This window comes from Myotis nattereri (assembly GCF_964212035.1).
Source record: "Myotis nattereri genome assembly, chromosome: 1".
NCBI classification, from domain to species: domain Eukaryota; kingdom Metazoa; phylum Chordata; class Mammalia; order Chiroptera; family Vespertilionidae; genus Myotis; species Myotis nattereri.
The window spans coordinates 36,768,287-36,789,032 of record NC_138075.1 but is presented as its reverse complement, the minus strand read 5'-3'; the positions used below and the strand labels follow the sequence as shown (position 1 = coordinate 36,789,032).

The window sequence follows — 20,746 nt, the reverse complement described above, 5'->3', positions numbered from 1 at the left end:
CAAAACTCAGAGGGAAGGTAGGGGAGGGTGGGGGTGAGGGGGAGAGATCAACGAAAGGACTTGTATGCATGCATATAAGCATAAGCAATGGATGTGGACAACAGGGGGTGAGGGTGAGGGAAGGATTGGGGGATGAGAGGACACTGGGGGGATAGGGGAACATTTGTAATATCTTAATCAATAAAGGGAAAATAAATTTAAAAAAAAGAATCTATTTCTGTGGAGAAGCAAATAAAGTGCATCTCTCCTTGGGATGATGGGATCAGAATTTCTAGACAAGCGGCATTGAGAGGGGGAGAACCTTGGACTGAAGCTTAGAACTTGGGGCACTGATAATTTAATCACAGCCATCATCCTTACAGCATCTGCTAGTTACTGACCCTTTTCTGATGTCATTTCACCGGTGCCTGACATAGACAAATAGATCTTTCCCTCTAGAGACATTCTTCCTGAGGAAAACTCTCGTGTTCAAACTACAGTATATTGTGTTTTCTTTTTCTTCTTAAACTTCAAATTCACCTGAGGCAACTTAATTCTCTTGATAGTATATAAATGGAATGATGGAAATATCAAAAACGATTTCCAAATGGACAGCTGTTACCATCTAGATTTGATCCTTGATTAAAATGTCTTTCCACGTTAGTGATAAGAAAAAACACTGGGAATGCTTTCATGCTATTCAAGAGGAAAGAGAAACTGGTGAGAGGGTCTGGTGCCAGGGGCAAATTCTGTTCCCGGTCTTACACACTAATTTCATTTTCCCCTTCTTCTGCCCAGTTATCTTCTTGGCCGATGGTGTTGATGGGTCTACAGGGGAAACGAGATCAAGGATCTCAGAGTTTTCTGCTAGCATTTGCTTCTCATCTGGAGGTAGGCCCTGGGGAATATTCCCTTCAAAGACGATTTCCCTGCTGGACAACAGAAGCTCTTTGGTTCGGTTTTAGAAAGGGTCAGCTTCACTCTCTAAACTCAGAGTTAGTCCGACATGAGAGATGTGGTGAAGATGAAGCTTATGGCCAAACACCTCTGTCAGCAGCGGCCTCTTGGAAATGGGTTATGTTAAATGAAACCCACTTGACTTGCTCTGAGGTCTTCTGAGATCCTACTTCACCCACTACACTTTTGCTGTTTGTATCAGCATGTGTGTCTGAACACAGGAGCATTCCAGTAGCCACGCCCGCCATGGGTGCACACAAGTATTTTCAAATAAGGACAAATTTAGTCTGATAATCACGCTCTCTGTGATCATTTATTAAATAGTATTATTAAAAAGTACCTTGTGCCCCAAGATCATATCTATTTTGATGGGTATCAAATACAAAATATCTTTAGCCATCACAAATAGATATAAAGCTTTTATCTTTCCTCTGAACCAGAACATATTCATTTTTAAATTGTTCTTTTTCATTTATTATAATTGAATTTTATGGACACACATGAGAAATGAGCTCACAGTGTGACTTGAACATTCTCAGGCAACTCCAAGCTGGTGATAGAAAATAGAAGTTGAAGATATACCCGTTCTAGTTTGTGAAGTTTTTAAGAATAGCCTTATAATCACCAATTATGATAGTCATTCCTTCTTTTCTTTAGGGATCGGGGCAAGAAGGGAAGGTTCTTTTGGCTCCTTCAAGGCAAACTGATGGTCATTTGGCCGAGGAGCAACAAGCTGGTGTAGAGATCTGTCCCTTTCCCACTGCCATCCATGGGGGCGGGGGGGGGGGGGGGGAGGGAGGGGCGGGTCTGACTGTTGCTTCCCTTGGTGCTCAGAGTGACTGTCCTAGAAGTTATTCCTTAGGTCTGGGCTTTTCCTTTCCGAGAAGCTGTCCCTTAGCAGAAGAATTTTGACCCAAAAGCTGCTTTTGCCTTGCTTGAGTGCTGTGCAGGGCTGGATGACAGGGGCCCTGCCAGCTTCCTGAGCTCCAAGGTGTGGCTGTAGAAGCCAGGGTGAGCACAGAGAAACTGCTAGAACCATGGCACTATCAAGTTCATGGCTTGCAAACCAACAGACATGTGCTCCTAGCCAGCAAAGAACGGCATCTTTCAAAGTATTCCAGGGCCAAACTTCCCTTTGCAGGGAGTCAGGTCTTTTCATTGGCTTAGGCGCCACAGTGTCCAGAACACTGAGCGAATGTTTTTGTAACAATTCCATTATTAATATAGCGTTTTGTTCTGGGCTGGAGACACCGGGTGTTCTTTTAAAACATGACTTTCAAAGATAAATGGGTCTGGATAGAAATCTGGGTTCCTCTATTCATAAGTGTGTGACCTTGGACAAGTCATTTAACCTTTCTGTAAAAGGTGGATGTTATCACCAATGATGATTAAATAAGGCAAGATATGCAAAGCACCAGTACAGTGCCTACCATGTTGTAGACACACAATGGCTTTTTGTTTTTGTTTGTTTGTTTGTTTGGTTTGGGTGGTTTTTTTTTTTTTTTGGGGGGGGGGGGAGGAATTATCCTGTTTCCTAGTGTTCATTACCGACCTTAGATCCTGTATCTCCATACTCCCCAGGTCAACTCAGCTCATATTCCAAAGAGATGAAAACATACATATTTGCATGAATATATTTTAGAACACCTCCTATTGGCCATTTAACAAAACCTACCTGAATTTTTTCATTGGCGATTGCTTTACTTGAGCAGTGGCTAGATGACCAGAATAATAGACTGGGAAAAACATAATGTTCCAGTTTGTTGAGAACCAAGTCATGAAAAATGGGCAGTAGAAGTTCTTATAAGTAATTTTTACAATCTGTGTGGTTCCAACCCAAGACGATGACACTGACAAGATGATCAAGAGTCCCCAGACAGCCTTCAGAACCACGGATGAGCAGGACAGGCAGCGAGCCTTGATTCTGTTTTCTTGGCTGCTATTCTCAGGATTAGTCTGTGTTCCATCATCCCCTGAAAACAGGAAAGGAATACAAATGTGTGGGAATCGAGTTATGAAACAGCAATCAAAGAGGCAGGCAGCAGAATCACCAGTGGTTCATCATTTGAAGAGACCTATAACTCTGGCTTCATGCTCCCTCCAGAATCTCTGTCTGTAAGGTACAGTATGTATTTGGTCTTCCATCCAGGCCATGACAATGTTTATGAACATGATGCATGCTGTGCTGTTTCTCAGGGCACCCTATCCACTCCCTTGTAGAAGAATTACACATTTCAGCCCCAAAGACTTTGGTCTTGGCCACACGACCTGCTTTGTCGAATCAAACATGGGCAGTGTAACACCTCCCAGAAGAGCTTTTTAAGAGGCATCACAAGGTCCCATCAGCTCTTTTGCGAGTCCTCTCTGTCTCCAGAATGGCAAGTACCAAAGAGTTGCTGCTCTTTTGTTCTATGTGGCAGAACAAGCAGCACCCACCCAAAGCAGCCTTGTATCTGCTGATGAGAAAAGTAAATCAGAAGTAAGTATTCGTGGTTATATTCCACTGAATTTTTTTTTTTTTAAAAAAATGCAGCAAAGATTACTATTAAATTGGAAAACAGTGTGCCCCCAAAATAGAGGAAGTCCTGACTACACAAAATCATTCCCCACCTCAGGACAAATTACTATTTAATGTAGTCCTGGGAGCACAGTGAGTTCTATTTTGTTTGTTTTTTTACATTTACTAAAAATATTTAGTAGCTTTTTTTTCACACTAAAATAGTCAAAGCACCTGAAAGTGACAATCCTAAAGGCCTTCTGCCATGATAGGGGAAACAAGTTCAACAATAAGTGTATGTACCTGTCAGGAAGTTAAGTGAGAGAAAAGGTCCCCCTGAGTCCCAGTGCTGAGATCTCAGGTGGTAGACTCCTGGGGGAAGGGAGGCAGAATTATCTGCAAGATTCTCTTGTGTCTGCAGGTACCTCCCTGAAGCACAATGTTTATCCTGGTCAGGAGTGTGGTGCAGTCCACAGATTGCAGGTAAATGGGTTTCTCGCTTTACATCTCTAGAACCTGCTGGCTCTCCCGCTGAATGCATTCCTATGGCTTAATAGGCCAGGTGTGAATGCCCCACTGGGATAAAGCTTTCCACCCAGCTAAGGCCTCCTGATATAATTATGTGGAGAGCAGGGGTTCACAAGTATGGAAAGTGATTCTTCATTGGGGATTATAAACCAAGTAAGGATGAACACAGCTACTACACGACTTCCAAGTCCTACAAACAGTACTGAGTTTCTTGCATCTAGGTCTCCAGAGGATGACAACCAAATCCTGTGGAGGCTACCAGAAGCTAGTTAGCTAGCTGGGTCCCAGGGGTTCAAAGACGAAAGACTTGAGTTCATGGCCTGGTGGAAAGCCAGAAAGCACATCTCAGACAGTGTGATAAGGGCCAACTTTGGCAGGTACAAGGCCGTACAGAGGCAGTGGACCGTACGGGGTGGTGTGGGAGATGATCAGGAGAAACTTTCATGATGCAATGACATTAAGCTGAGTCTGGAAGTATGAGTTAGCCAGCTCCCTTGACAGTGGACAGTGAATAGCTTTCCTTGAAAACAGTTGTGCAAATTCCCTCTATGATCATGTGGCTTATGCAGAAAGTGGAGGGGGAAAACTTAGAATTAATAAGAGGGCAGAATAAGAGACTCTTAGGTTGGGAGGCTGGGAAGGGAACACAAACCTACCCCATTAAGTAGGTATCATCATACCCATTTTATAGATAAAAAACCTGAGACTTGGCTGAAGATTATCCATGGCTAACTCCAAGTCAGTATGACCTCAGGGTCCAACCTTTTTATTCTGAATATTCATTCTGTCTGGGATTCAGGCTTGAGCGCTCTGTTCAAGCACTGCAAGTTTCAGAAATGGGTGGGAGGAATGACAATCTTGCATGAGGTTTAAGAGAAGTGACACTTAAGGGATCGCATTTCAGGTCACATTTTTCTCAGGGACTATCTCATAAAGGAGAAATGATTCTACAGAGACTTTAAGGATCCCTTTGAGCTGACATCTGCCTTCATGAAGATTGCTCTGTACTACCATCGTACCACGGACAGGACTTCTGATGACATCAATAGTCACCTAAATCCTCCCACAGTGGTGGCCCATTCTTCTGCTAACTACATTTAGTTGTTGCCAATTCTTTAATTTTACCCTCTATAGGTACTATAGGAAGATTGAGTCTCCAGAATTCATTTATTTTTCTATTTTAAACATGATTTTTATATAATTCTACTTAGGTTTATAGTTTTGCATATACCCTTGAGATTGATTTACCAGGAACTCCATCCATTTTTAGGAACTTTGATTGGAGCCATATAAATTGATGGTAGAGGCCGTTGGAATTTGGAAACACACATGTAAGTCCCAGCCTTGCCATTGTATGGCCCTGCATGTATGTTTCATTCCAGTCTTGGTTTCTTTATCTGTCAAACAGCGATAATATCTATATTATGAGATTCATTTCATGTAACGTTCATGAAAGCCTGGTGAGCTGCTCTTCAAATTATTCTTTTCTCCTTTTTCTTTGGTGCCCCGCAACATCCCAAATGCTGTCTGAACATTACAGAAAGAGTAAATTATGTCCCATATGATCGTTAATGGTAGAGTGTTTGAAATTTATAATGTGTATATGATAGACAGGGCAAGTCTTTATTAACCAGCATAGCTAATTAACTGGAACATTCTGTTCTGCAGATGACTGGAATAATAAGAATATTATTGCAACGTATTAAAGCCAATTAAAAGTTTCTGAAGATTTAAGATGCCGTTTTTTTTCACTTTTTAAAAAAATTTGAGTCTTGGAGTTCATATCATTTAAAAATATTGTCATTTTCTGAATAATATCTTTGCTTATATAAAGTAACCTCTTCTCAAATTAGTAGGACCCTAGAAGGGGCTTTCAGGCCTACTCTATACCTTGGTTTATCTCACCCTAACTGTGTTCCCTGAGTTGTCATTTCTCTTTATTTTTAAAGCCAGTTTTCTCAAAGTTCTGGAGTTTTTTTGTTTTGTTTTGTTTTTACTACCCAATTATTTTTCTGTTTTTGCTATTGTTACTGTTTTTAAGTCTGCAGGACATTTTAATATGTTGCTGGCCAAGCTGAGGGAACAAATGGAGGAGAAATTGAAAAATGCCAGTGGAAGAGATGGAGAGGTGACCCTGGCTACAGGAAAAGGAGTTAACAGCAGAATGGTAGAAACATATAAGTCAAAGGTGGTCCTGCATTGACAGCAGTAGGCAACAAGACAACAGATGTTTTGAGGCAGAGAGGAAAGCATCTGATAGCACTCAATTCTTTTGCTCTTTGGGGGAAGGTAGGGTGTGGTCCTATGATGAGAAGAAGTGAGTATGGACTCGGGGATTGAGAACATTCTCTGGGGACGACATAAAGATGACCAACATAAAAAACCAGTATTGGGCAGTAGCCTAGCAGAGTTGGCTATGTTAAAAACGATAAATTTGTTAGGAAACTCATGGATATAGTTATATATTTATCTAGCAATTCAAGTAGCCCAGGAGTTGGTAAGTGGTCATGCAGATGAGAGGAAAAGCTAAAGGTCTTGACTGATCAGCAAATGCTGATTAGGGAGGCACGTGTCCTGAAGGAAGTGTAAAATTGGGGAAACTACAGGTGCTCCAAGGACTGGCAAGAGCAGAGTCTGATTTTACTGGTGTTTCTATTCTTTTCAGACTGGGCACACTGTGCTGTTAGGAACCCCAGGGCTGCGATAAAAGATGCTGGCTTTTGACACCTTGAAGATGAGAAAAACCAGTTACCTTACAAACACCATTAGATGTCATTGTTGAACCATGTTGAACTCTTCAACAATAGGTTTTGATATTCAGTTTCTCTGCTACATTGTGCACACTAAGAGGTTGTACAAATCATACTCCTTGACTTACGATGGGGTTCCATCCCAATAAACCCATCATAAATTGAAAATATCGTAAGTCTAAAATGCATTTAATACTACACTGTAGGGTGTAGCTTGTTTACCCTCATGATTGCATGGCTGACTGGAAGCTGTGGTTACTGCTCCTGTCCAACATCAGGAAAGAGGATCGTACCACATATCACTAGCCCAGAAAAGATCAAGATTCAAAATTCAAAATGTAGTTTCTACTGAATGCACATTGCTTTCACATGATCTTAAAGTCAAAAAATCCTAAGCCAAACCATCCTAAGTTGTGGACTGACCCTATCTATACATTTCCCTCTTCTGTCTCCTCTTGCTTGATAAACCTTCCCCTCACCACTCCTAAACGTCCAGGTAACGTCTCCGTTCTGTGACAATGGTGAGATCTTTGACGGCTGGTTAGAAGGTTCCTTGGATGTACTGTTATTAAGAGGCCAGCACCATACCTGATTTGTTCTGCCTCTCGACTCTGTGTCCACAAACTCCAGAGGATCCTCGGCTCTGAAGTTCAAGAATCGGAGCAGAAGAATCTTCGGTGACAGACAGAGGGGACAGCTGTCTACTGATGCCGCTGTGTGAACTGGGGCAGTTGGCTCCTGGTTTACATCGAGGGACTGATGATCGGGAGGTACCTGGGAAGAAAGGGTTCACACCAGTTTCAGAACTTCCTGGAGGAAAAAAAATTGGAAACAGACTTAAAATGCCTTGGCAGTGAAATAAATACATGGCAGCCACAATCACAGCCCATATGGGACACGCATTGAGCTCGTTTCTAATTTTATAAAAGGGGCTCCTAAAAAGAAAATGCTACATTGATGAGGGTCTTTTGAGATAAATCCACTAACTAGAAATGAACATTAGAATATGGTGTTTGGGTTGATCCATCTGTTCTGAATCAGAACTGTTAACACTATCAAATAGTTTGCCTCAAGGAAAGGGAAGTGTTATGTTATGCTGCTGACTTCCTCCTTTCCTTCCCAAGGCTGACTGTTCCATTCCTAACTGGTAAAGCTGCCAACAGTGTCTCCTATCACATCCAGGATGCACTTTCCGTCAGATTAATCACTAACATCCAATTTCGTTGTGACTCCTCAGTCACCTCTGGCCTCTGTCCACTGTCACAGACAGAACTCAGCCTTCAGCATCCTCCACAGGCTAAGCCCCTTCCTATCCTGATTAATCTCCTACGAATCCCCAACTCAGGTAGGCTTCATGTGCCTGCATCCATGTAGTCACACAGGGCTCTGTGCTCAAAAGGAGCCCCCCCCCGCCCCCCCCCCCCCACCACCACCATCACCACACATATCCAAGGGTGGGTGACATATAGTTGCCACTTGGAAATTCTTAATACTTTTATCTCTTAAACTGTCTTTTGTAGGTGGCTTCTGATGGGATAATGGAGCATAGGCAGGGGCTCGGAGCCTCAGTTCATGCATGTTCCTGTTGTCTCCCTACCTCCTGGGGTGGGTTCACCTTTGGCCCTGCCTGGCAATCTCACAGAACCCTGAGAGCTGGGATGCAGAGTGCTGGGGTTCCAGGGTGGGGCTGCCAGTATCTGTGGGGCCTGCACTCACCCAGAAAATATCCGGTGTCCAAGGGAGCAGATATTAAATAGCAAAAAATGCCAGGGTATGGAGACACACACACACACACACACACACACACACACACACACACACACGGAGACATATAGAGAAAAAGAGAGAGGGAAAGAAAACAGCCATATTTTCTGCTTTTTGTCCAAGGGGCCCTACATTTTCATTTTGCACTGGGACCTCAATTTACATGGCCAGCCCTACCCCAACCTGAATACTCCATTTCAGTGAGGCTGGTCTGGCTGTGCTCTGACCCTTTACTCTCAATGCTGATAGCTTTCAAGCCTTCCACGGCTGTTCCTCTATCAGGAACACTCCAAAGCTAGCCCAATGCTAAAATCCTTGACCAGGTTCTGATTGGTTCATGCACTGTTCACCGGTAGATCATATGCACCTACACTTTCTTTGAACTTGTGCCGTCTGAGCTCACTGACAGACCCCTGCACTCGCTGCCCCAATGCTTCCCTTTCTCCTGTGTGATGCTCTGATACTCCACCTGCGTCAGCTGCCTGACGTCAGAGACTGTGTTCTTCTCTCTTTAAGTAAACTTTTAAGTGTGGCATCATTGTATATTTACAGAAGAGGTCAAAAGATAGTTCAGAGTTCCCATGTGCTCTCCATCCAGTTTCCTTTAGCGCTAATATTCTACATACCCCTGGGGCATTTGTCAAAATGAAGGTATTAACATCGGCAATTACTACCAACCGCACTGCAAACTTCCTCTGGATGACACTAGTTGTGTCAGTAATGACCTTCCTCTATTCCAGGATCCCATCCAGGACACCACATAACATTTAGTCATCATGTCTCCTGAGCCGCCCACGGTCTATGACAGTACTTCAGTCTGTGCTTGTCTCATTACCGTGACAGTTTTGAGAAGTGCTGGGGAAGTATTTTGTAGGACGTCCCTCAAGTTGAAGTTTATCCTATGTCTTTTCTCACGGTTATATTGGGGCCATGTGTTTTGGGGGAAAGCCCAGCGGAGGTGAAGTGTCCTTATCGTGTGGTATCAGTCACTGTATGCTGCCAGTATGACTTGTTACTGGTGGTGTTCGCCTCGATCGCCTGGCCAAAGCGGTGTTGGTCTGGTTCCCCCCGTCTTTCTCCCCTTTTCATACTTTGTTCTTTGGAAACAGGTAACTACGTCCACCCCACACTTGGTGTGGGGAATGGGCACGTGTTGAGGGAGAGTGTCTGCACATATTATTTGGAATTCTTGTGAAGAGAAGATGTTTCTCTTTTCCTCCCTTTATTCAATCATTTATCTAGTTCAGTGTGGATTCAGGTATATTTATTTTCTACTTTGAGCTATGATCAAACCTGGATTGTTTATTCTTTTGCTCAAGTTATTTCATCTTTCGCCATTGGGAGATTGACTTCTGAGTTCCTTTGATGTATTCCCATTCTTTTTGTTTTTGGAGCTTTTCCTTACTTTCTGCCATTACAAGATGCTCTGGACTCATCTTTTATTTTCCCTGCCAACTCCTAGAATCAGTCATCTCTCCCAGACCCCTATTTCCTCTCACTGGAGAATGGTATTTAGAAACCAACAACTGGCTGTGTATTTACTGTTAGTGGGACACCCCTGAAAATAGGTCTTCTTAGTAGGTCAGAGCTAGGAAATATGCGTATACATATAAACCCATGTATATACATACATCTAGAATTATTCTTTTTACCTACATATCCTATAATTTTTATAATAAATTATAAAGACCAGATAAAATATTCTATACACAGCAAGACCTCATAAAATACCTTCTGCGAAGCAACTGGGATCATTAGAAACAGAGTATCAGAATCAACTTGGACACTGATAGACATCAGCTCCAAGACAGGTAGACTGCTCTGACCACTCCCTGGGGCATCTGTGTTTGTTCTTCCTTGTAAGTTGGGAGCATCTTTATAGTCTTGCTGATACAAGGTGGAGAACAGAGGCTATCACTTTCGCTGGGTTATGGGGGCTATGTCTTGCTCTGGTGTTTCTGAGATGGCAGAAAGGAGGTAGAAACTGTCAAATGGAAAGCAAAATCTTGAAATAGCAATGACATCTTGGTTTTAATTTGGCTTTGAATACATCGGGTTATGTACTTGTGTGAGTAATCACTTGCAGGAATCAAATCAAAACATCAAGAAGCAGTGATGTCCAAAGTAATCTTGTGTTCCTGAGCCTCAAGAACCTAACAGAACAGCAGTGCAACTTAGATGCAAATGTTAGCTCCACAGTCCAGGCCTCTCCATGAAAGCATATATGGTTTTCTCAATCTTGGAAGAAAATAAGTAGAGAGGTATCTGAAAATGGAGTTGCTGTAGTATCTGTTAGTAGTGCCTCAAGATGACCTGATGAAAAATTATCATTTAATCTTGGAATTAAACAAAAAATGTACAGCTATTCAAAAAATCAACAGAAGAATTACATGCTCATTACTATGCTTAAATTAACGCTATGCTAATATTATTATCAAAGTGCCAAAATGGATGTTACTATTTTACATATCTAAAAGTGTATACTGTATCATTTACTACGGTTTTTGATTGAATACTTCAAAGTCAATTAAAAGAGGCTGCCTGGAATTCAGTGAACCCTCATTTATTCATACTCTTCAAAGGGCACTCACACTCAGATACTCCAAGTCATTTTTAATTTATCTTTCAAATATCTTTTTTTAAAATTTTTTACATGAGTCGTGCCTTCTCATGTATCCTTGGGTGAATATATCAGGTTTCATTTCATGATCATTTGGCAATTGTAGAAGGTGGAAAGGAAGAAGCCCAAAAATAGGTTGGATAGCAAGCTGAGATGGGGTTGAGATAAATACTGGCCATGGTTACTAACAAGTTGATATATCATGTGTAGCTAGCAAGTGCTGGATTTGTAAGCCAAATAGTAATTTCTTTTGCTTCTTCGTTTTCACTGACATGTTATGCCCCCGCTTCTGTCCTTCCTTAGGCAATAGAGCCAAAAGCCCATTGCCTGCTGCCAGCTGCCTCGCACTGGTTGATTTGTGGACAGATATTTCAATCATTGTCCTAAAAAGGCAGACTTGAAACTTCAGAGCCAGGCCCAGAGGCACGTCAGGGCTTGGGCCATGAAACAGTCATATTCGATCCTGTAAATAAAGACACTGCCCCATGCTATATAGCATTGGAATTTGATTAATATAAAGCCAGTCCTGACAAAAATAAATATTAAGAATGTCACTTGGGATGCAGTCAAGGATCATAAATAAATTATATCTATTTTCTATGCCACAGTGAGTGCCTGGGCATTGCAAATTCTGTGGATGAGCAGTGTTCAGATTTTAATAGGTATTGAGAGTAAACTGTGTTAGGAGTGATGGGTTGGAAGTCTCTCATTAGTCACATCAGATGGTTCCTCTCCTGCCCCCCACCCCCGGCCCCAATAACAACATTCTTGCTTGCTTGAGCAACACTCATACTTGTCAAACACATGTTCTGGATTTGTATTCTAAAGAACAGGTGGGGGTCAAGATTCATTGATTATGGCTCCCTTCCCCCAAATAAAATATCATCCTTAATACTTGCTTGTTTAGATCATTTCTGGCCCTAAGTCTCCCTCCAATATTAAGCTTTATTTCCTCAGTGCTATCTCAATATGGCCCTAATCATACCAATGCTTTAGTATGTCTAATTTTTTTTTTAACTTCAGCTACCTCTTATCTTGCTCATACCCAGTCTCTGACTATTGAGCCTGTTACACCTTCTGTCATTGGTAAAATTAAATTATGGGTTAACCTAGGTGATTTCTTCTGAATATTCATAGAAATATGAAATGGGTTTTTAAGTATTCCCAAAATAGGAATATTTTTAATGTATTTGGCTGATCCTATAGATGGAATCAGCAGAAAAATTGCCTTTACAATTTTTTGGTGATAGTCCTGATTTTAAATAATTTCCTAGATAATAGAATGTGGGTTTTTTTTGTTGTTGTTGCAAAAGAATAAATAATATTTTTTTTTTACAAAATCTCTAAGTCCAGTTAACAACTCCCTGAATGTTTTTAATGTGGATACGTTGGCACTCTGTCCTATTTTTAATGTCCAGCACCCAATTTCCTTCCCATTTAGGGAAACAATGTCCCATACCACACCCCACAAAGGAAGCTAAAGGAAACCAAAGAATCCCCCCTGCCCCTGGCAATAGGGTGCAGGCATGACTTAGTTTCAGCCAATCAGAATGCCCTATCCAGAACTTTGAATCTCAAGGAAGCCAGCTTGTTGCTATTTCATGAGCAGCAGGGTATCAGGCAGTGATAGTAACAGTAACATCCTGGCAGATTGTTCTGGCTGCTCAGCTGTCATGTCTTCTTAGTTCCCCACCCATTTTTCAAGGTTCTGTGAGTCTCACCTCCCAGATCTACTCATTAAATCTCCCTTTTGTTGACTGACTTCTGAGGGTTCCAATCAAAAGCCCTCCCTGTCTGATGCTGACAATCAGGGCTTTAACATGACCCAACCCCGCAGCTCCCTCCTCAGCAGCCCTTTCCCCTTTCTCACTGATGTCTTTACTTACCACTTCTTAATTAAAATGTTTTTTTTCAATTACAGTTTACATACATTATATTAGTTTCAGGTGTACAACATAGAGATTAGACATTTAGGTAACTTACCAACTAATCATCCCAATAAGCCTAGTACCCATCTGACACCATACATAGTTACTACAAGGTTATTAACTATATTCCCTATGCTGTACTTTTCATCCCCATGACTGTTTATATAACTAGAATGTATACTTCTTAATCACTTCATCTTTTTTTATCCATACCGCCAATCCCCTCCCACTTGGCAACGTCACCACTTCTTTTTGGATTGCAGCCACCTCTATAGAGGACAGTCTCTGAGCTCAGAGAGGGAACCATTGAGAGCTTTTAGGGAGATTTTCTGGAATTCTTGCCAGCTTCCTTATAAGAACCCAATGGCATACATTCGTAAGGGAACATAACTACCTAAGTTACCTTTGCTGAACACCTGGGGGCAAGTTTCCCCCTGGAAGATTGCTGGCTAATGCCCAAGGAAGGTGGAGAGGGAAAATCTCTACAATGCACCAACCTCACTTCTCCTCATGTCATTTCTGTCACCCTGATGCCAACAGCAAGTGGAGATTCATTAGCCTTACAGTAAAAAGGCCTGTCCTGATGGTTCCAAAATATTCACCTCAACCCAAGAAAACTCAAAGAAATTTAAGATCCAGTCCTGAACATTTCCCAAAGAGATCAGCTCAATAAGTTGAAGCAAAATAGGTAAGAAAATACTGTGCTGTATGAAGAAATAAAACTAAAAGTGCTGTCCTGGTCTGGTATAAATCTATAAAAGTTTTAGTTCTGGAAACTGTCGTTTTGAATACACACCCCTTCATCTTAAGAAGTAAGATGTGAACCTTACGACTATGCAAGTATTTGTTTTTTATAACACCGTGTGCACTACTCTTAAATCACATACGTAATGTAATAGTACTTAAATCATTTATTAGATGCAGTGGGAGTGTTTATGCTAGAAAGAATAAGTTATTAAAGTAAGTAACTACTTGTGATTTGTTTTCTAATTCTGGTTTCTCATATGCTGAGCTTGCTCCCTTGAATCATCCTGTTTGCCTCTCATTACACCTTCACGTTGACTTTCTTCTAGTAGAGAATTTGTCTCTTCAGTCCCCGAAGTATTGATTTCCTTGTCATTTGAACCAGGGTATTGACCCACATACAAGTACATAGAAAGGGTACTAAGATCCTTCTATGCACTGTGTAGCATCACTACCATCCTCTTGCAATGTCACTGTTATCTTGAAGATCTTGGAAAATATTATCTACTAACTGTGGAAACCCTTTACTTACAAATTCCTCTCTGTTAGGGCTCCCTGGAATACATTCCCTTCCAAATGGCCCTGGTGAGAACTTTGATTGATGGATTCGACAAAGCATTAATAAGGCAGATTCACAATTCATTATAGTCAAAACCAATTCAGGATAAACCAAAGGCCTGTGACAATTGGCCTGATGCTTTGATAACCCATTAATTAACAAGTTACTGATGCCTACTATGTGTTTAGCCCTCAGTTGAGTGCAAGAAAGACAAGAAGGCATGATGACTGCCCTCATTTTCTGTAATTCCATAAAGAGAGTTAAATGCTGAATGGGTGAATAAGCCAGCCTTTAATCAAGGAGCCAGCAGACTGCTCAACCCCTGGCCACTGCCAGTGGTCCACAGATGTCTTTTTATGTGGGAATTGGCTCTTAAACCATTAGCCTATGGATTAGTTCACAGAATACCTCCTATGCCTTTTTTTATGAGGGGGAAAAAAATAAAAATGCAGTTGAGTATACCAGGGTACAGTTAATGCTGTTAGCATTTACATGTGTCACTCAGGAGGAGTGCAAGTCAAGAGCTGGCAGAGGCAGCTGATTACTGACTTAAACCACAATCCACTGTTATTGTTGTAATTAGCTACTTATCGATATTAATAAAAGAAAGAGAGCAAAGGGAGGCCAGATATTATAAGCATGGTCATCTGGGAAGCTTCATGTTTCCCAGGGAACCACTCCTCTATTCCCTGCAGAACCCGGAGGAAGAGATAGAACGAAGGGGCTGGCAGGCACCTGTGCAATGACGTGGGGAAGGTGCTTGTCTCTCACGCTAGCCTGGAAAAAAGATCACTGACTGGAGGGTGAAGCCACTGCAAGGGTGTGAAATCTTGGAAGGGTTAGTGCCCAGACACAGAGTCCCCTCTCTAGCTCTTGTGCTCTTGCTCCATGACCCACACATGCCCGTGTGCTCGCCTGTTCTCTCTCCATAGCCATGTGGCTTATGTCCATGCAGACAATGAACTGCAGCTGGAAACATAAGCTAGACTAGCCAGATGCTGGACTGCACTGGACTTTAATATGGAGCAGAAATTCTGGGCAGTGGTCTTAAATCTGGCCCTGCTGAAGACAAGATTGAACTTTTTCCGTGGAAGGACAAATGGAGATGGGACCTTGGAGAGGAACTCCCTTAAGTTTACATCATCAATAAAGTTTTCCATGAAACCCCATCTCCCAGGGGGCCTCAGGAAATTCCTTTCCCCACGGTACCCCAAAAACTCCACTTCCACTGATAACAAAACTACTTGTAAGTTTTTGCCTTGGGGCATATGAAGGAAGCTACCAGCATCAAGTCATTTTCACAATTGTTATGGGTGCCCTCACCTACCAGGTGGGTGAGCGACACAGTCCATGAATGAAACCCACAGTGGCCAGTCCCAGCTCCACAGTCATACAAGCCTCTTTCTCACTTACCTAGATCCTACTCTCCTTTTAATGAACAGCTCCAGGCCTAAAACCAACTGTCTGGGCTCAAGGTCTACTTCCAGAATTATCAGAAAGTGAATATAATGAATTTGAGCCATTGAGTTTGTGGTACTCTGTTAATATGAATTATCAGACACCATTCACTGGGCTAGAAGGAGGACCTAGTTCAGGGAGAAGGTGACATATTCAGTTTAAGGTGCATAAAAGTCATCCAGGGGAAGATGGACAGCAGGCGGTTGGGCACACAGGTCTGGAGTTAAAAAGACAGGTTTGGGTTGAGACACAGATTTGAGAGTCACCAGCACATGGACAAGTCATTGAAGCTATAGCAGAGGTTATGGGTTAAATTGTGTCCCCCAAAATTCGTATGTTGAAGTCCTAACCTGCTGTATGTCAGAACTTGACCTTATTTTGGGCAAAGATAAGAGGTAATCAAATTAAAGTGAGCCCTAACCACATATGACCAGTGTCCATATAAAAATGAGAAATTTGGACAGATACACACACAGGGAAAACACATGAAGACAAAGGCAGATATAGGGGTGATGCTTCTACCAGCCAAATAATGCCAAAGATTTTTGGCAAAACACCTGGAGCTGGGCCAGAGGCAAAAGGCATGGAATAGATTCCTTCTCACAGGCCTCAGAAGGAAGCAACCCTGCTGACACCTTGATCTTGGACTTCTAGCTTCCAGAACCATGAGACAATACATTTCTGGTATTTGAGCCTTTGAGTTTGTTGAACTCTGTTACGGTAGCCCTAGGAAACAGGAGGGAATGAGACCATCCAGACAGAGAATGTTGGCTGAGAAATGCAGATAACTAGGGCTGAGACTCAAGAAAACCAATAATAAAAAGGAATTTGAACCTACAAAAAAAGCAGCCAAAAATGTGGGGGAATATGTAACACTGTAGAAGTCAAAGAAAGTGAGTGAGAGAGAAGACCATGGCACAAAGTGTGCTTTTGTGACAGGACAGTTACTGTTGACTGTGGAAAGAGTTGGTTGAGCAGTACAGGCAGAAGGATCAGCATTTACCGAGAAAGACGTGGGAGGTGAGAAAGAGCATGCAGGAAGTGTAGACAGCACAAACGCTAAGAGAAAGGAAATGTTTTCTCAACATAGATTCTGAAAACACCGAAAACAAGTGAATTTTAACCCAACACAAAAAGCCCTCATACACTGACAAATCCTGGGCTAAATGAAGATTTGCAGGATGGATTGGAGAAAAGACAGCAGAGCCAGGTAAGTCAGGGTAGTTTTGTTAGAAGATAATCCTTTATTCACCGTGCAAAAGTTTCACGTGTGGCTCTGTAATTTAATAGGAGATGATGTAAAACTTTCTTTAAGGTCCTTGAAATCTTCCTACCCAGAATTCAGCAGACCCGATTTAGCATGTTAATCACCTCCCTGCTCCCATGGTTGGTGCAAATGTTCAATCAAAATCCTCACTATAAACATCGTATCTTGGCCAAAGATGAGGAATATATATTAAAGTTCTGTTCCTTTGGTAAGCAAATGAGAGTAAATTATCCCCTGGGAGTACTGTATTCACCCATGTGAGGCAAATTACAGCAGCTATGCAAGTGACAGAATGCTTAATGCACCGGTACTGACAACTGAGCATAATATATTTCAAAATTCTCCTGTAGAGGCAGCTCTTGTAGTTAGGCATGCTCTACTCTCGAATTCTAATTTTACCTAATGGAGTGGAAGATGCTTCCAACATTCACCCTGTCTGGAAGATGACTTAAATTTACTCTGCAGGGCCTGGGATAAGGTAAAAGGTCCTGCTGGCATTATCTTTTAAACATTCCTTGAGTCCATCTCCTCTTGCCATCTTTACGCCTCCAGTTCCCCACATTATGTCCCGTTGGCTCTTTCTTTGCACAACTGACTGCCACACACTCCCTGTCCCCAGGTCTGCACAGAGAGGAGCTGCCATGTGAAAATGAAAGTTGTCTGACATCAAAGAGACAGAAAACTCTGGTTTAACCTTGGCCATACACCTATTGCCCGAGACTCATTTTCCTGGTCACTATTTGTTTTGGTTAGAGAAGGCTTAGCAAACTTATTCTTTCATTCATGCACATTTTCTGAGGGGCCTCCTATGTGTTGGACATTGAACTAGGATATGGGGGCTACAAAGAGGGCAAAGGCCCAGTGTCTCTGCCATGGTTAACAGTACATTTGGAGCAAAGAGGCTGGAAAACAGGTGAATTATAGCCCGACAATGGAAAAGGCTCATACACTGACAAATCTTAGGCTTAACGGAAATAAAGATCTGCAGGAACCTGGGCCTGGAGGATGTGAGAAGTTGTAAAACCCCAGGAGTAGGAACACCATTTGCAGGGCAATCACTTCTTGGGAAACTAGCCAAAACCAGCAAGAAAACAGCCCATGGTCTGTGAGGTCAACTGTACCATCTGGACTCAACAATAGTGAAGCTAAGTTGTAATGACGTGCAATTTGGGCTACCAGACTAATGGTGGTTTCAGCCTTAAAAACTCTGTAATTGGCTCCTTTTCTCAAGCCCCATCCCACAGACTCTAATCCCCTGGTTTCTTTCAGCTCAGTGTATACTTTGTCTCAGAAACTGAATTATTTTTTATTCATTGATAAGAAGTTGCAGAAGTATGAAAGATTATGCTTTATATGTGTGTGTCTCTAACATTAATGCCTAGCACAGGAAACCTGGGGTGGAGGACCTTTCAGTAGAGAAGAAAAGGATAGTGAGTCTGGTTATGCGCTCACTCACACATCCAATATTTACTGAGTACCAACTATGTGCCAGACACTGAGCTAGATGCCAAACAGAACTTAATTGATAAAGCAGACAAGGTCTCGTCCTTGCGAAGCTTACACTAAGTGAACAAACACGTATACATATGAATATAGCACAGGTAAGCAAGTACATAACAAATAATCACAAATTGTAAGTCCTGTGAAAGAAGAGGGAATAATGATAGAGAATAATAGGGTGGTATTTAGGTAGATCGTGTAGTCAGGGGAGGTCTGTCTGAGGAGATTAAAGGGAAATGGAGACCTTAAGATGAGGAGAAGATAGACATGCAAAAACAGAGGGAAGAGTGACTCAGGAAGCAGAACAACATGTGCAAAGACCTTGAGGTGGGAAAGAATTTGGTGTGCTTTAGGAATTTAAATGCAAGTCAGTGTAGACGGAACAATAGACAAAGGAGAGAAGAGTATAAGATAAGGTTAAAAAGAAGACAAAAGCCAGATCAGTTTTGAGGTGGGGTATCCAGATACAAACAACTACTAGGCAACTGGACAAATCTGACAAGAGTTTGGGTGGAGACAGGATTGGTCTCACAAAGCTGGAATCATTAGCATAAAAGACAAGGCAAGAAATTAAATATCTAAACCTATGAATATACAGTAGTGGATGCCCAGAGGGTCCAGGATGAGCCCCCTGGGGAATAGTCCTGTTAGCAGGAGGTAGAGAAATGAAGGAACAGCAACTAGTTCAGAGCAGGAGGCGTTGGAGGCAGAAGCAGAGTCATAGAGGTGAGAATCCGAGAGAAGAGAGTTTCAAAAAGGAGATATCAGTTAACCTTTCACATATTACCAAGAGGTCAGGGAGATTGGAGGTGGAAGAAATGCCCACTGACTGGGGCAATAAGGTTGTCACAGGTGACTTATGAAAGCAGTTTCGCCGGAGAGGAGGTGAAGGAAGGGGAAGGAGAAGGCCTGGGGGCAGATGTTTGAGAAATTGGAAGGTAGGCAGCATAAGGGTCTAGTGAAGGGCTGTTCACAATATACGAGAAAGCTCCAGGTATGAATGAAGTAACTTATGCAAGACTAGTCCTCCCTCCCATTGCAAACTAAACAGAACTGGGCAAACCCCAGGAGGCGACTGTTTTCAGGCATTGGCCAATAGGTGGCGCAAGAGTGCACTCTCTAAGAAAGGGCACAAGGTCAGCTCTTTGAGCTCCACTTCTGCTTGAGGGCCATTTCCTCCCTGTGGTGCAGGAAGCTGAACCTGAGTGGAGCTCTGAGGTATCACTGAGTAGAGGAGGCAGAGATCAAAATCTGGGGCAGCTGCAGTGGGTGGAATTGGTGGGGCAGTTGGAGAGCAGGGAGCTGTGACTTTTGAAGCTGTTACGAGCAAGTCACAATTTGCCTTTTTCTCCAGCCTTGCCATTGGCCACTTCTCTCCATGCAGCCCTGGGGCCTACATTCTGTGAACTCATATTTAAGTTTTAAGACTCAGTCCAAGTGTTGCCCACCTTCCAGGGCATTCGTGACCATTTGCCCTACTCTGTGCATGCTGTACTCACCTAATTACACCAACTTGTGTTATAATTTCTGCTTTACTTCTTTTTCCCCCTGGCTGTCCACTTCTTAATAGTATGGGCTCTGTTTTGGCCATTCCTGGCCCTTAGTAGCTTTCACTGAGCTGCCTGGCCCTTAAGGAGAAACCAAGTATAGCGCCTGATTATGCTCTATATATTCAATACATTTAATGTGTATATGTTTTAATCCTCACACATTTTCAAGAAATATGTAATGACTAAATGAATACATAGGCAGCAGTAAAAAATGCCTTAATTAAGAAGAACCCATTTCTACTTGTTTTGAATCACTTAGGGTTCTGTGAAAAGATGTTGGGTCTATACTCACTGTTCAATAAATACTTGTGAAATTGGTTGAGTAGCAGGAAAGTCAGCAAACTGCAGATGCATCCGGAATTTCCTCACATTTGCACCTTTGAAATGTGAGCCTGGAATGGGAACTGCACTGGCAGTTACATGGAGGTCTCTCGTCAACATCAGATGCGTTGATGCTAAGGAACGTCAACATTTAAGATCTGGACGGCAAGGACAGGACTGTTTTCCTGCTCCTGTTGCTGCCTTCTGAATGGAGACCATGAACAGACATGCTGAGTTGATGTGATCAGCCGGGGCAGGGGAGAGAATCGGCTTTCCAAATCTTAATAGGGTAATTATAAAATTTATTGTGGGTCTGGCTCAAAG

General features: G+C 42.3%; 1 protein-coding gene across 1 annotated transcript in view; it reads right to left on the bottom strand.

Moving 5' to 3' along the window:
* SLC35F4 (solute carrier family 35 member F4) overlaps nt 1-20,746 on the bottom strand; it is a 163,890-nt gene that overhangs the window by 19,729 nt on the left and 123,415 nt on the right. Inside the window, exons 2-3 of the mRNA XM_081113469.1 lie at nt 7,300-7,485; nt 2,612-2,909 (exon numbers count right to left, since the gene is read on the bottom strand). Coding sequence (XP_080969595.1) covers nt 2,612-2,909; nt 7,300-7,485 — 484 coding nt within the window. The remainder of the gene's footprint in view (nt 1-2,611; nt 2,910-7,299; nt 7,486-20,746) is intronic.